Source organism: Megascapheus bottae, chromosome 17 (genome assembly GCF_031878675.1).
Source record: "Megascapheus bottae isolate mThoBot1 chromosome 17, mThoBot2.hap1, whole genome shotgun sequence".
NCBI lineage: Eukaryota > Metazoa > Chordata > Mammalia > Rodentia > Geomyidae > Megascapheus > Megascapheus bottae.
The window spans coordinates 36,952,069-36,968,362 of NC_143525.1; the positions used below are offsets into that span (position 1 = coordinate 36,952,069).

The window sequence follows — 16,294 nt, forward strand, 5'->3', positions numbered from 1 at the left end:
CTGAGGCCTGGCTGTATTGCTGGGGGAGGGAACACACACACACACACACACACACACTCTGAAGTACCCATGAGTAATTACTCATGGTCCAGCTCAAGATCTGTCCACATGAGTACTTGGCCTCTTCTCAAGAACACCGGGCAGTCCAGCACCCAGTGACAGGCCTCAGGGTCAGGACACTTCAGGACACGGCTTAGTTCCTGGGCTCCTGACCAAACCCTCAGGCCGCGCAGACAGAGTAGTCACTGGCAAGTTGTAAGTGTTTATTGGAAGAAACCAAGGACCATCTCCCCCTATCACATGCAGGGGGGCACCCACTTAGCTCCTCATGGCTTCCAGGACCCAGGTGCCTCCAGTCCCTCTGCCAGGCCCAGGTTGTACCAGTGCCCCTACGTCTCAGTTTCTCCCAGTCAGAAGGCAGAACGCAGATACAGGACCCTGGCCCTAAGCCACAGAGCTGGGCAGGAGTCAGAGTTGGCATGCACTAGACTGTCCACCATACCAGGCCACTGGGAAAGTGGAGGCATTCTCAGGCCCCGAGTCTGTTGTTGACCCTAGTCAGCTCCCTAGAAGCTGGGCCAGCTGCTAACCAGCATGAATACCTGGATTTTGTCTCTGGACATTTCCTGAAAAGGACCCATGTGATCGGAAGCTGCTGGTAGATTCTACCCCCACCCAAGGCTGGCCTGCTCTCCCTGCAGTCCAGCAAAACACCATCCCTGTGACTTGTCAGTTCTGGAGCCCATGGAGCCCTGATGATGGACTCTTCGGATCCAGCAGCTTCCAGGCAGCCTCTACTCAGCCTCTACTTCACTGTTGGGGCACTGGGGTGGGGTGGGGAAGGTGTTCTCTGTGCCCCAACAGCCCAGGGACTCCTCTGAGGAAGCACAGTGGCTGGGTGGTCCTGGATCAGAGAATGGGTCAAAGACTCACTGTAGGAGGGGCACCATGTGGCTACCATCCTACCCCTTGAGACCCACAGGGCAGGAAAGGAGGTTTCTTCTTCTATTCCCACAGCCCTTGCAGAAAGCTGGACCTGTCCCACTACACTCTGTTCTCTTGTTGGGTTGGCTGGGAGTCTGTCCTGAGTGCAACTTGCTGTGGTGCCCACCAACCTCCCTGGCAGCAGAATAGCTTCTCCCCACAGTCATCTAGGGGAGCTGGAGGGACACAGCTTTGTCCTCCTAGCCCTGCTGAGGTGCCCAGCCTGAGGACCCTGGCCTGCCACAGGGCCTCTGGGAGGAAGGCGGGCACAAAGCTGGCTCACTTTCTGCCCTGTACCACCCTGGCTCAAGGATGGAGGGTCAGCCTAGTCCAGAATCCTCAGGGTCTCTGGACTTGTTTCAGCCCTGGCCTCTGCCCTCTTCCTTCACCCGCCACCTGCCTCCCCTTGGAACTATGCCAAATAAGTCCTCAAAATCAAGTGTATTATTGGGCCCTCTCCCTGGGGTCTCCCACCCCGGGGCCTCTGGGTCCACACAGGGTGATAGGGTGTGGCGCCCCCCCCCAAGAGAGAGAGGCCAGGCCACCCCAGGCCTGGTGCTGAGGCCCCAACTCCCTAGTGAGGCCTGTGGTCGCTGGCGGCTGCCCGCACCCAGGTGCCAGTGCCGCCCTGCCACCCCTAGCTCTTCTTAGTCTCCTGCTCACGGCGCCGGAGCTTCTCTCGCTGCCTCGCAGCCTTCTCCTGTGCCTTGCGCTCCTTCTCAGCCGCCGCTGCCAGCTCCTTCAGCTTCCGCTTCACTAGTGCCCGGTCATGTGAGTTGCTGAGCCCTAGGCTCTGCGGAGAAATCCAAAATGATGGAGAGAGTCCTGAAACCATCAGAGAGGGCCGCCGAAGCCCCACGTCCTTGCTGCCAGATGTGTCCTCCCTGAGGGGTGACTTCCACCTCCCACACTGACTTGCCCAATGATTGGAACCCTCGAGCAAGAACCTGGATTTCAAACCATTGGGAGACATGGGAACCGAAGATACCAGGCCATCTGCCCTGTCCTAGACTCCCAAACCTCCACTCTAGAATTTGGTTTTGGCATGACCCCTGCTCAAGGTCAAATGGCTCATCAGTGGTTGAGGACCCTCCTCCTGTCCAGAGATTTCCCGGGGGGGAGTCAGAAATGCCTCAGTTGATGTTAGTAACCACTTCCCTCCCTCAAGACACCACTGTTACTAGCCTGGGACTGAGGGCTGAACAGAGCCGATGGGGAGAGTTTCCTGTGTCACAAGCACCCAAGGTTGAGTGACAGCCAAAAAACAAGATTAGCTTAAATCCTTAAGCTAGAGCTGAGAGGTCAAACTGAAGTGCTGGGCTTCTGTTTCATGTCCGACTGGTTCCCTGCTAGAGTGCACAAGGTAGACAAGGGCCTTGCCCCAGAGGTCTGTGCAGTCTAGAGAGGAAGTTGGGAGGGCAGCCTGGGAGTCTGAGCTGAGGATCAAAGGACAGGATGAGAGACTGAAAATTGCCCGGATCTCTGGCAAACCCTTGCATGCTGACCTACCTTCAGCTTGCTTCCATCCAGCTGCAGTAGCTGTGGCCCATCGACCTGGCGAGCGGCAAACTCAGCAGCGTACTGCTCTAGGTTGAGGCTGTGCAGCCACTGGCCCACCTGCTGGCTGTTCCAGTGCTGGACAGTGGGGAGGGGCTCGTCCAGGAACTGGGGCAGAGACCAGCGACAGTGAGTAAGGGGCTCGGCCTTCGGCTGACATACCCAGTAGAGCCTGGGTCAGGGACCCAGGAGCATGCTGCTAGCCTTGCTCACCTCATCTGAAGACTGGGACAGTGTGTGGTAGGGGTAGGAACACTTGGCTTCCTGTCGAGGGCCACTGGGGATCTTAGGGCTGCTGCTGGGGGGCGTGGAGTCATCACTCAGGGTGGATTCCTGGACAGAAAGGGATGTGTACACTGAGGAGTGAGTTCACCCCAAAACAAGGAGATACCCCCAAACCCATGTCTGTATTGTTTGTGATGTTGACCCAAGGGCCCAACACAAGGGAAAGAATGAAGGGAGGGATGAAAGAAGGAAGTCCCAAATGGGAAGGGACTCGGCACTGAATCCTCAGCTTTACTAATTCTCTGTGCTCAAGGATAGGGCTGGGCATCAGATTTGCAACAGAACATGAGTCTGTGCCAGCCTGTGGGCAAGTGCCTTCTCTCTGGCCTCATCTGTTCATCCATACAGTGGAAAAAAGTGGGTCTCTTCCTACACTGCTATCAGAGCAAAAAGCAAAAATGTGTGTTTGAGGTGTCAATTGTAGAGGGCTGTGTGAACATAAGCAGACACTCTTGGTTCTGTCACTGGCCTTACTTCTCTCCCAGGGTTGTGAGCATTCACTAGGCTAGGGGTTCGATCCATTGCTGTAGCTCAGAAACTTCATTAAACAGGCAGCCCAGCTCCTTACATACATGACACAGAACTGAGCCAGGAAAAAAACAGCTGGCAGGAAGGGCAGCCTCAGGCAGGGTGACTAGTAGGGCGACAGTTGTTGGAAGGTAAGTGCCAATGAAGGAAGCCACAACTGAATCTCCCAATGCAAATGCAAGAGCAGTGGAGCAAATGGACTCTGGGTAGATGGGATAATGGGTCACTCCTGGCTCTGTGGATGGACAAGTGGAATCCAGGAAGGCCTGGCTTCCCAGCTTGAAGGATGCCACCTGACTCTCTGGGGACAGTTGGAAGCAAGCAAGTCCTGGGCTTACCTGGGAAGCTGACTTCTTAGGGCTAAAGCCCTCATGTTTGGGAGAGCAGGTCGGAGAGGTGGTACTGCCTGAAGATGCCGAACCCTTGCCACTGTCTGTGAACCAGGAAAAGGGCAGGAATGGGGAGCCTCCGGACCTGCCAGACCCTTCCACCGACTCCCTGTGGAGAGATCACAGGTGTGGGTGCCAGGGGAAGTCAGGAGTTGGAGATGGGGATCCTGGGTACCTCTCACCTGCTACCCATGGACAAGCGGTTGCTGCCCTTCTCCTTCCGGCTCTTGCCAGTGGATGCCCGGCGGAGGGTGACCCTGTGGGGAGAACAGGAGGAGTAGGAGCCCACTGTGTTCCCATATCTCAGCAGCACTGTTTGCTGCCGACCCCTCCCACACTCACCCCAGGTCCAGGAACTTCCGTCGAGTCTTCTTATCCAGGCCAATGGTGGGGCTGGCCGGCTCAGGTGGGCTAGCATCTCGGCTGTCATCTTACAGGAGAGAGGGAAAGAGAGAGGCTGAGAGCCGGCTTACCGGACTCTTTCTGGAGCCAATGCAGCTGGTAGAAATTCTCTTGACATAGACTCCTGCAAGCTGGCTCTGGTGGCTCTCACTAGCTGTGAGAGCTAGGATGTGTCCATCTTATCTCCCTGAGCTTCCTGCATGTCAAATAGAGGGATACTCTTGCCATTCCATGGTACCTAATGAAATGCTTTTTACAAACTGTGAGGCACTTCGACCACTGCTATTCACTGATACTTTTATCCAACTTGGAATCAGTGCTCCAATCTTAATGCCTTCCAGGATGCTCCCAGCTACAGGAACTCTCTGACAAAGCCTCTCCTGCCACCTGTGCTCATTTCCAGCACGGTCTTTGTTGCCGTTTGTTACTATACATGTAATTAAAAGATGATTTCGTTTTAGCCCTCCAAACTATAGAGAACGAGGGAGGACTGCCTCTATGTTTCCTGTTCACGTGCTAACGAGCAACAGAGTCTGGCACTCGGTAAGCGCTCCTTAAGTGAATGATGGAGCCCTGGGGCTCATCCTCCCCGGCTCCCAGCGTCCACTCCGTCCCACAGGCCCAGCCTAGGACAGGTGCTGACCAGGGACCGCTGCAGTTCCGGATCTCACCAGCAGGGAGTCGCCGCTCTCACCTTCGCTGTGCGGCTCTGCGCGCGGGTGACGGCGCACGAAGCTGGGCGAGCTGTCCGAGGAGGGCGCGGAGCGCGGCGGCGAGCTGGAGGCGGCGGCCAGGCCCTCGTGGGAGGCGGCATTGTGCAGGGGTCGATAGCGGGTGCGCGGCGAGGGCGGCGGCTCGTCCTCGTCTAGGCTGCGACGCAACCCGGGAGGCTCCAGGCAGAAGGAGCCCCCCGCGGGGGAGCCCGGACCCGAGTGCAAAGGTGAGCGCAGGCGGTGCAGGGGACTCCCGCAGCGATCGGTCACCTGGGAGGGGGACAGCTACTCACCGAGAACGCTCGTCCTCCCTTCCCGAGGAGGAGAGGCCGCTTCGCCCTGCCCACTGTGCAGGAGTCCTCCCAGGGTACCCCAATTACAGACCAGGAGCTCTGATTCAGGAACACCAGGTGACTCAAAAGAGGGGAGGTCTGCCTCCTGACCTTGCTAACCATTTGATAATTACTGAACCCACAAGGGGCTCAGCTTCCTCATCTGTAAGATGGGATAATGTGTGTGTGTGTGTGTGTGTGTGTGTGTGTGTGTGTGTGTGTGTGTGTGTGTGGTGCACACACATGTGTGCTGGTCCTGGGATTTGAACTCAGGGCAGAAACACTGGCCCCGAACTTTAGTGCTCCAGGATAACCTCCACCAACTGAGCCACAGCTCTACTTCTGACTTCTGGGTGGTTAATTGGGTATATGAGTCTCACAGACTTTCTAGTCTAGGCTGGCTTCGAACTGTGATTCTCAGATCTCTTAGCTCCTATGTAGCTAAGATTACAGGCATGAGCCACTTGTAGCCAGTTGGCCTTGTACTTTTGTTAGGCTTTTTTTTTTTTTTGCGATAGTGGGCTTGAACTCTGGGCCTGGGCACTGTCCCTGAGCTCTTCAGCTCAAGACTACCTCCCTACCCTTTGAGCCACAGTGCCACTTCTGGTTTTCTGGTGGTTAGAGATAAGAGTCACATGGACTTTAATGCTGGGTTGGCTTTGAACCTCGATCCTCAGATCTCAGCCTCTTGAGTAGCTAGGATTACAGGCGAGAGCCACCTCGCTTGGCTTGACTGGCTTTTATTACTCATGACTGGAGCTTTCTGTCACTTGTGCCACGGCCTCCAGTCTGGATAATCAACTCAGAAGTGAACTCCTGCAGATCACTGGTGGTGTCACTGTCAAGATGTCTAGGGGGTGGGGCTTCCCGGCAGAGATGGTACCACCCACAGACAACAGGGGTTTATGTTGTATGTGTTGCCCCAACCTTGCCTCCAGGGCCATCAGAGCCTTCACCATCCTCAGCAGAGCTGGCACTGTCCCGAAGCCTGGAGCGGGAGGGCCGGTGTCTCCGGCCCTTGGCCAGCAGCTGGGCCCGGGCCTTGTGTAAACTGCTGTCCAGTCTGGCGGTCTCTGGTACAGCCAGGTCTAGGTCTGTGAAAAGAGACCACTCATGAGGGGGGCAGGGGTGAGCCCAGAGACTCACCTCAAGTAGCCACCTGTACTACACCCCAGTCAGCCAGTGCTGGCAAGTGCCAGGCACTAGGAGACCAGTGAGGAGCATGGATACAGTGCAGTGGTCCGAGCCCTTTGGTGGGTACAGCACAGACTGGCCCTGTGAGGAAAGCTCAGAAGAGGTTCAGCTGGGTCATAAGGCCCGAATATGAGTCTGTTAATGACACAGTGGGCAAAACTAGGAGTGCTAGGAAGTGGGGAGGCAGGGATGATGCCTCCAGGATGGAAGGCGATAGCCCTGTGGAGAAGGACGAGGCTGCTGGGATCAGGAAACATCTAACATGGGCGCAGGTACACATTCAACATCTCAGAACAACCTGAGGAGAGGAGGTGACAAGAGTGATGACGCACACAAAGGCACACATTACAGCTGAGCAAACAGAGGCTCCTGGAATCCATCTGAAGCCGTTGGCTAGAAATAGTCTGGGATTTGAGCTTGGCTTAGCCTGGCTCCAGAAATGAGGGCTGCTGAGGACACGCTTTGGCTGTGCCAAGTACCCAGTCAACTCCAGCGAGAGCCTGACTTAAGGCCTACCTTTGAAGTGGAGCACGGGGCCTTGCACAGGCCAGTGGCAGTGATAGGAAAGAAGGCCTTGCAGGCCCCTCAGTCTTGGGGTCTGTGACTCTAAGCTAGGTCCTGCACCTAGACCTGGTCAAAGAGTGAGTGAAGCCTGTGGATTGTGCGGAGAAATGCTCATTGGTTATAGTTCCACTTTTCCTGTGCCCATCTGGGAGTGAAGCCACATTCTGTACTGGCCTCCAAACAGAAAAGATTTTCCCAGCCTCACTCAGGATGGTAAAGACCTCCCTGCCTCAGGTTCTCCCATGATCTCCAGGACCTCTGTTCTATCCCTCAAGCCCACCCTTTCTTCCTTGCTCCTTTCTCAACTGCAGACATCCTAGGAGCCACCTTAGTGTCAGCAGTCCTGCTGCCTCCCTCAAATGCTAAACTCAGGCACTCAGGCACCTCAAACAACCTACCAACACAAACCCACTGCCTTGTCTCAAATAGGCTTCTCTTCTCTTCCCTGGTTCTGTCAGATACTGCTGAGCTACTCTTCTCTTTCAGACCCAAACCCTTTGGCAGTTCATGTGTCCATTTGCTTGACAGACACCTTCAACTTCTGCACCAGACTGGGCTCTTGGCCTCTCCTTTAGCCCAAGCTGCTGGCTAACAGCAGCTCCATCTTTTGTTGTTACTCAGGTCAGACCTCCAGCTTGGCCCAGCCCAGCAATGAGGCTCACACCTGTATTCCTATCTACTCAGGAGTCTGAGATCTGAGGACTGCAGTTCAAAGTCATCCAGGGCACCAAAGTCTGTGAGATTTTTATCTCCAATTAACCACTAGAAACCCAGAAATGGAGATGTAGCTCAAGGTAGTAGAGACCTGGCCTTGAGCTAAAGAGCTCAGAGATAGGGCCAAGGCCCAGAGTTCAAGCCCGATGACAGACTAAATAACAACAACAACAAAAACAACCAAAATCCTAGCCGGGCACAGTGGCTTACACCTGTAATCCTAGCTACTCAGGAGGCTGAGATCTGAGGCTCAAGGTTCAAAGCTAGCCCCAGGCACAAAAGGACCTGAGACTCTTATCTCCAATTAACCTCTAGAAAATGGGAAGTGGGACTTAGCTCCTGGATGGGGCTGTAGCCTTGAGCTGAAGAGCCCAGGGACAACGCCCAGGCCTAGAGGTAAGGCAGTAGCCTTGAGCTGAAGAGCTCAGCGACAGTGCCCAGGCCCAGAATTCAGGATCCACAAAAAACAAACAAACAAAAAACAACAAAAAACACCTCTGGCTCATCCTTTACTTAAGCCACGATTCCTGCTACCTCCACTTTCAAGCTACATCTAGGTATACTGAAATACTGATGGTGAAGTGACATGATGTTTTTGAATGAAGTTCAAAACAATCCATGACATTAGGAGACTGAGATCTATGGACTGAGGTTTGAAGTCAGCCTGGGCAGGAAAGTCTATGAGACTCATCTCCAACTGACCACCAAAAAAGCTGGAAGTGAAGATATGGTTCAAGTGGTAGAGGAAGCACTATCCTTGAGCAAAAAAAAAAAAAAAAAAGCTCAGGGACAGTGCCCAGGCCTTGAGTTCAAGCCCCAGGATGAGACACCCCCCCCCCCAATTCAAGACAGTGGAGGTGAACCATGGAAAAAAAGAGAGGTGAGAGAAAAGACCAACCATGATTGCATTGGAATCATGGTACCTGAGCCCATGTGAAACGAGTGCACTGTGTTCTTTTCTCTATTTTTGAGTGTGCTTGAGGTTTTACCAACAAAAGAATTATGAGAAAGCAACACTTATATGTTGAGAGAGAGAGAGAGAGAGAGAGAGAGAGAGAGAGAGAGAGAGAGAGAGAGAGAGAGAGAGGGAGAGAACATGCACAGAGAGGAGAAGCGCTGAAGGACCAGAAAGATCTCGCTGCCCCTGGTCTAGGTCATCATCTCCTGCTCATTACAAAGCCTCCTTCCTCCTCCCTCCCCACTTACAGCCTATTTTTCAACTCAGCAGTCAGAGTGAGCCTAATGCAACATGTCAGCTCTGTTATTCCCTCTCCTCAGAACCCTCGGGTGACTTCCATCTCATGCAGAGTAAGAGCCAAGTTTTTCCCAGTGGTCTTCTAGCTTCAGTCTGTGCTCCGCTTGCCTCCCTGAGCTTCTGCTTCTCTCCCTCCCTGCAGCCACCCTGCTTTCACATCCTCCGGGCTCTGCATCTCAGGACCTTTGCCCTTTCTCTACTCTCTTCCTAGGAGGCTCTCTCCAGACTTCTGCATGGTTTTTTCCTTCACTTCTTTCAGCTCAAATGCTTTCTTTCCCCAGTCCCCTACCTGGCCATCCATTTTCTTTTGTGCTGCTCCTGGGCTTGAACACAGGGCTTGGGTACTGTCCCTTAGTTTGGGAACCAGGTATGATGACAAAAAGGAAGACATAGAGATGCCATGGTAGCTGTCCAGGGGGTGAGCAACGGATGGGAGGGACAACTACAGTCAGAGGACTGCCCAGGTGTGACTCGTCCCCTCTAGGTCTCCCTGCACCTGGCTCACTTATGGTATGTGCAGCCCCTTAGGAAGGGCTGGGCTAGGGGGCAGAAGGCGGGGGCTGGGAGGAGCTTCTTTCCAGCCACTTAGCCTGGGATCTCCAGATGTTACATGAAAGCAGCAAGTCCAAAACTGCACCACAGAGGAGCAGACAGCAGTCACTGCTGAGCTCTGGCTGTGCTGGTAATACTCTAAGTACCCCAGCTTACTCGTTCATTTAAACTCCTCACACCCTACAGGAAAAGGCTTGGGGAATCCCCAGGGTATAGAGCTGGCAAGAGCAGGCCAGGCTTACAGGCAGGCAGTCTGACTTGCTTCTAAGCACCAGACGTACTGCATCCTTTCTGAAGCAAAGAGGGGCACGACATTGAGTCTAACACCTCATTTTATGGGCAGAGAAACCAACCTCAGAGAGGAACGGTTTGGTCTAGAGTGTGGAGGGAGTTAAAGATGGTCCACTTTCTCCTAAACCAGCATTCTTGCTTTCTCCACCCATCTGTTGTTCAACTAGTGCCCTTCTAGTCTGTGCCAGGGAGGGAGAAGGACCCTCTGCCCCCAACTCAGCCACTGGGTACCACCCAGAGTCTGAGGACAAAAGAACTGCCAAGGGATTGGGGTTTCAAGGCAAGGTGGGACCAGCAAAGCCTGAGTCCCCTAGTTTATTTGACTTTTCTTCCATTTTTTCCCTTTCATCTTCCCTATCTCCCCTTTCTCTCCCATTGGGCTCTGGGGTAGTGGGATAATGAATATTTAATTGCCTTTCTCATTGGCAGCAGGCCAGGCAAGGCCCGGGTACCTTGGCACTGAGGAAAACAAGAAGGGATCTATGAGGAGCAGAGGGAGTGAGGTAGGAGCAGGGAGAGCCCCAAGGCTTAGGCTGGACTTCATGGAGCCAAACTCAAAGACTCAGGCCCAGAGGAGCCCCAGGGGAACTGGAGTGGGGACGCAGTGTTGACCAGAAGCAGGAAGCAGCAGTTGTGGCATGACCAGGCTAATGGCAGTGGCAGGGGAAAGAGAGGAGGGAGACAGAGAGGGGAGAAGGTAGGGAGAAGCTGGCCCTGGGCGTTCTATGCAGAGAAGCCCTTCCAAGCTGTGCAAGCATGTGCGTGTGTGTGTGTGTGTGTGTGTGTGTGTGTGTGTGCGTGTATATGTGTGTGTGTGTGTGTGTGTGTGTGTGTGTGTGTGTGTGTGTCCTTCCTTCATGCAGACCCTCCTTTCTATTCCAGAGCCTGCTGTGAACTCTGGCTTGCAAGCAGTGGTCTACTCTCCAAACAATGGCACAGGTGGCACAGACATGTCTGCCAGTGAGAGCTGGGAGGAGCCCAGAGGCTGTGGGTGTGCATGCACAGCCAGTAGGTGAGATCTTGGGCACTTATGCAAGCAGCTTGGAATTCCCATGTGTTTCCTGGGCTGGAGTGTACAGGATGTTACAGCACAGTGACCCAGGCAGTCTGAGGTTCTAGTTCCAGCTCTGCTAACTTGCCATACAACCTTTAAAGCAAGTCACGTTTGTACTCTGCACCCAATACTCAATTAAAGGGGCTTATTTCTTAGTTTTATTGTGAGTATTAAATGCCCAGGAGATGAGTGCATAGAAGATCTGGAATAGAGTGTAAAATGAGTACTTAATAAACGGGGACCCTTGTGGGTATGGCAAGTCCACTTAGAGAACACACACACACACACACACACACATACACACACACACTGAAGCTGCAAAAGCCGCCTTCCATCACTCAGTGGCTTGGAGGCCGTGTTCCACAGCGGTGTCTATTGCTAGAGAAAGAGTAGCATAGAACTTACCAAAAACCTCGTCTGCAGTTTCTCGGAGCTTTGAAGAAGCCATGACTCAAGAGAGCTGGGGAAAACAAGGGGTGGGGAGAAAGAAAAAGAGACACTGGGTCAGAGGTTCAAGTTGGTTAGGAAGGGAGCATGCCAGTTGACTACCAGCTTCTGGTTTCCTGGCCCCTCTCCTTAAAATGTTCCCTCCAGCTCCTGAAGGAGAAGACAACTAAGTCCTTTTCCTAGATGGGAGGTGCTGGGACAGGAGGCACAAGAAGAAGGGTATGGGTAAAGCCAATCCAGAGTACAGTCACAGGTCACATCCTGCAACTAGTTGTTGCCTTCTTATGGTCCCTAGATTGTCTTGAACCTTTCCATCATTAGCATCAGTAACATCTCATAAAAGCTTCTCATCCTTACAAACTGTATGACTTCAAATCTAGAAGAAGACATGGAGATTATTAAATCCAGTCCCCTTATTTTACAATCAGAGGGAACGATGGCTGACCCAAGATCACACAGCAAAATTAATGGAAAATACAGTATTAAAACTCAGGTTCTTTCATCCATCTACCTACCTATTTTCCTACTCATTTTGCTTATCCATCCATCCATCCATGCATCCATCCATCCATCCATCCATCTATCCATCCATCCATTCATCTATCCATCAATCCAATATCCATGGCACCCACTAGCATCTACCACAATCCATATATCCACCGGTCCATCCACTCATCTTTGCATTACCAATTCTCCATCTTCTACCTCTTATCCAATCCTGCCTCCCGTCCACTCCCATCCTTGAGGCCCTCACCACCTGCTTTTCTAAACATGAGCTGTTCAGGAAGCTGGCAGCACTGGCAGGGCCACTGTTCTAGACAGAAGCACAGTTTTTCCAGTTCTTGCCAGACTCACAGATGCAGAGGGGCCTGAGGAGTTCTACCAACAGAACAGCGGACATCCAACGAACTCAGAAGCATCCAGTGTGTTCCAGGAAGGAGTGTGGCAGACTGGATTGTTTCGTGGTGGGAGGCAGAACTGACGCAGCTAGAACAATCTGGGTTCAGCACTGATGGATTGGGATAAGAAACATCGCATAGCTGAGACATCTTCAACACTGAGGTCAGGAGAAAGGAGGAAGGCAGGGCACCAGGCTTGATCATATACTTGACAGGTGTAGAAAAGCCAGGAATGCCTTTCAGCTTCTGTCATTCCATCATCTCAGAACAAGCTTCAGGTCTGGAATCTCAGTATCTCCACTTACAGACATAAAAGCTGAGGTACAGGAACTAAGAGCCGAAGTCTGCCTTGATCCTAGTCTCCTGCCTCTCAGCCCTTTCCTGAGGGATGATCTGTAGTTCCAGAGGGTACTCATGAGGACAGGACAGTGCTAGGGGAAGGAGGGAGTGGAAGGAGGGGAGCTGGCTCATACTGGCTAGGATTAGGGGAACCCTTAAAACCATCTCGATCTCAAACTCCAAGGATGCCTGGACCAGCACAGGAACAGAGAGTGAGAAGACAGGCACAGCCATTCAAGGATGCTCCTGCCGTCTAGAGACTAGAAGCCATTCATCTAGGACATTCCTTCCTAGCCTGAAGGGCCAGATGGGAGGAATGAGAAGTCTGCCCTTGAGATGAGCTGAACTCCCTCACTGAATCATAAAACTTTATCTGACCAGGACTGAGCTGCCTCCTCCTTCAGAAAGTTGTTCTAGGTTGCCCTCTCTCTTCTTATCTACACCGTTTCTAAGTCTACCCTTCTCCAGCCCCTGAGAAAGGGAAACATATATACAAAGATATGTATACACACACACACACACACACACACACACACACACACACACACACACTTCAACTTCATTGATTCCCTACTTGGATTTTACTTCCCTTATCTCAAATGGGAGCTTTTACAAGTCAGACTAGGGGTGTGTGTGTGTGAACTGGAGCTAGAACTCAGGGCCAAAAAAAGTTAAGGCCTTTGTCCCTTAACTTTTTTTTATTTTTTGCCAGTCCTGGGGCTTGAACTCAGGGCTTGGGCACTGTCTGTGGACACTTTTTGCTCAAGGATAGCGCTCTGCCACCTGAGCCACAGCGCCACTTCCAGCTTTTTCTGTGTATTTGGTACTGAGGAATCCAACTCAGGGCTTGTATGCTAGGTGAACACTACCAAGAGGCTGCACTCCTGGCTTCTATCCCTTAACTGTTTGCTCATGGTTGGTGCTCTGTCACTTGAGCTACACCTGCATTTCCAGCTGTTTGCTCATTAGTTGGAGGTAAGAGTCTCCTAGGCTTCCCTGCCCGGGCTGACTTCAAAGTTATTGTCAGATTTCAGCCTCCTGAGTGGCCAGGATTGCAGGCATCAGCTACGCATGCTGGCTTTGGACTCTTTGGACTCTTGAAGATGGAAGCTGCGTTTCCTTTGCAAAGGGAGGCTCTCTGCAGGCAGGGGTGGTGACTCCTCTCACAGAGACTGAGAACAGGGAGCTTGTGAGCTCTTCAGTGAGGGCCCCTAATGAATCAAGTGCATGGAGGAGAGGTGGGGGCTTCCAGCTCATATAATGTTCAGCCCATTCTGATTCAGCACAAACTATTTTCTGTCCCTCTCTTCATCCCGACTGGGTTGGGGGGGGGGGAGTGTCTTGCTCCACTATCTGGTGGAGGAAGTCTTGGGAGATGGGGTATGTAGACGGTCACTAGGCACCTGCCATGCCAACATTCTCCTTTCAAACCTCAGCTTTGGAAAATTAAACAACCACCCCATCTCCTCCCCTATTCACACACACACACACACACACACACACACACACACACACACACACACACTTCTAAGCCACATAATGACACTCTCTTGGTTCTCAGCTCACCAGCCCACTCCCATTCCCCAAGGCTGCCAGTTCCTGGAGGAACCATAATGACCTGTGACCCTTCTCTGGGAGAAAGGGAGGCAGGTGAGCCCAGAGCTACCTGGTACCCCTGGGAAGAGAAAGAAAAAGGAAAGCTGCACAGCCTGGAGAGGGAGGGGGAGGGAGAGCTACAGACATTGAGATTGTTGGTGTCCACAGGGGGCAGAGAAGAAAGAGCAAGGAAGGGCTGGCAGAGAATAGGCAAGACAGCTGGCAGCCTGAGTGTGGCCCACGGGTGGGTGGGGTTCTCCCAGAAAAGGGAGAACCCCAGCCTTGCAGGCCAGAGGAAAGAAAGAGGCCCGAGGAAAGGAGGGAGAAGTTGAAACTGGAGAAGGTGGAGGAGGACTGGCTGGAGGCTGGCAGTCCAAGGCAGTGGAACTGGGTGTCCCTGCCCCTCCCATTTCTGCCAGTCTTCGTCCCTACCTCCGGGGTTGGGGTTGTCCACAGTCCCCCCAAAGGCGGGGGAAATGGAGCTGGGGACGCAGCACCCTTCCAGGGCTAGGCTCCTCTTCCCAGCCCCAGCCGTGGCCAGCGCCGATCCGACCCATCCGTCCAACTCCACGCCAGGCTTGAAGGAGTTAACGCCCCCCTCCCCCACACACTAGTTTTTTGTGCTTTTTTTTTTTTTTTAAATTAATGTCCCCCGGCAGGAGGGAGGGGATTAGGGACACAAATCCTACCTCTCCCCGGCCCCCTCGACAGCCCGGTCCCCCAGGGGGAGGAGAAGAAAGACCCCGGTAGCTAGGGCCCGGCTGGGGTCGGCGCCCCCGCTCCCCGGCCCAGCCCTCACCTCCAGCCTCGGTCATCTTCAGCCTCCGGCGCCCCGGGAACCCCTTAGCCCGCGCGGCTCCGGGCGGGGGCGGCGACCGAGGGGCGGGGGTGGTCACCCCGGGCGCGGGGGGCTCCGGGTGGGCGGCCGCCGCTCCATCCCCGGGCGCACGCGGGCGCGGGCGCGGCGCAGGGTCGGGGCGGGTGAGGAGTTCCGAGGAGAAGCTGTGCGGGCAGCCGGAGGGGCGGGCGGGCGGGCGGGGCTGGACCCGGAGACCTGCCGGGAGGATGCTCCGTGCGGTGCGCGCGCGTGTGTGCGTGTGCGCGTGTGTGCGTGTGCGCGTGTGTGTGTGTGCGCGCGTGTGTGTGCGCGTGTGTGTGTGTGTGTGGAGGGAGGGGGGGAGAGAGATTGGAGGGCGCCCGCCCCGCCCCGTCGCGGGTCCCCGCCTGCCAGGCCGCCCGGCGCACCGTGGGGGTTCCCCGGGGCGATGCGGGGGGCGGAGGGGCGCGTGGCGACGGGGAGGCGGGAGCCCGGGAGACAAAGAGCGGAGGGGGAGGATGGGAGGGAGGGGGCGGGGAGGAAGGGGGCGGAGGCAGCGGGGACCGAGGGAGGGAGGCGGAGGCGGCGGGCGCTGTGGGCCCGGGCTGGGGCGGGGGGGGGGGGGGGGGGGGGAAAGCAGCGCCCCTGAGACTGCGCGCCCACCCGGAGAGGCCGGGGGTGCGGGAGAATCCGGGAAGGCCTCTCTGCCTGCGACCTGCAGGGCTCCCGAGTCCATCACTCATTCATTCAACAAACACCCACCGAGCAGCCAGCCTGGGTCCCGTAGTGAACAGACTCAGGCCCTGGGTACTCACAGTGTAGTTGAGGCACAGCGGAGTGGGGGAGTCCTGCCTTGGCCTCCTGGTCAGGGTTGGGGTAGGGGACTAGGAGTCCAATAGGCCGAGGAAGAGGAGATGTGGGTTTGGGAATGTGTGGACAAGAGGGGAAGAGAGCTGAACCCCTCCCCCTGCCACGCACAGCCTGCACTTTACTGGCCAAGGAAAATAAGTTAACAGCAGGGAGAAGCTCTTAGCTGGTCGTATTTGAGGAAAAACCATTGGGCTTTTCTATGGAGAAAGGGTGGCAAAGGGCAGGCTAGAGGATGGGCCGAGCTGGGCACTCCTTCAGGAGGCTGTGGAGATACAGTAGTGGGCATGAAGAGTAAAGACCAAGCTGAGGAACTGAGACGGGATTAAACTGATGGGGCCAAATGGATACAGAAGTAAGGCAGGAGAGGTTCAGTGTTTTTTGAAGGACCTGAGCCTCAGCTGAAGACTGGGAGCCATAGGGCTAAGGGTGGGAACTGATGAGCTCAGACTTGGACTGGGAGAGCTGGAGGCGGTGGCAGGCCAGCCAAGGAGAATAATGTAATCAACAATGCA

At 54.4% G+C, this 16,294-nt stretch overlaps 1 protein-coding gene and 1 long non-coding RNA gene across 2 annotated transcripts; one reads left to right on the plus strand and one right to left on the minus strand.

Moving 5' to 3' along the window:
• Positions 1-250: 250 nt before the first annotated feature.
• Positions 251-15,136, minus strand: Samd14 (sterile alpha motif domain containing 14). The gene is made up of 10 exons (XM_090350969.1): positions 14,895-15,136; positions 11,220-11,274; positions 6,118-6,284; positions 4,840-5,128; positions 4,086-4,173; positions 3,926-4,000; positions 3,693-3,852; positions 2,755-2,874; positions 2,494-2,649; positions 251-1,777 (listed from the first exon to the last, which is right to left on the minus strand). The coding sequence occupies exons 2-10, from the start codon at positions 11,260-11,262 to the stop codon at positions 1,622-1,624; spliced, it is 1,254 nt and encodes a 417-aa protein (XP_090207095.1). The 5' UTR covers positions 11,263-11,274; positions 14,895-15,136; the 3' UTR covers positions 251-1,621.
• On the plus strand, positions 4,875-12,846 carry LOC150051843 (uncharacterized). The gene is made up of 3 exons (XR_016538355.1): positions 4,875-5,085; positions 10,643-10,772; positions 12,684-12,846. It is a non-coding gene; the product is annotated as an uncharacterized LOC150051843 (long non-coding RNA).
• Positions 15,137-16,294: the final 1,158 nt, after the last annotated feature.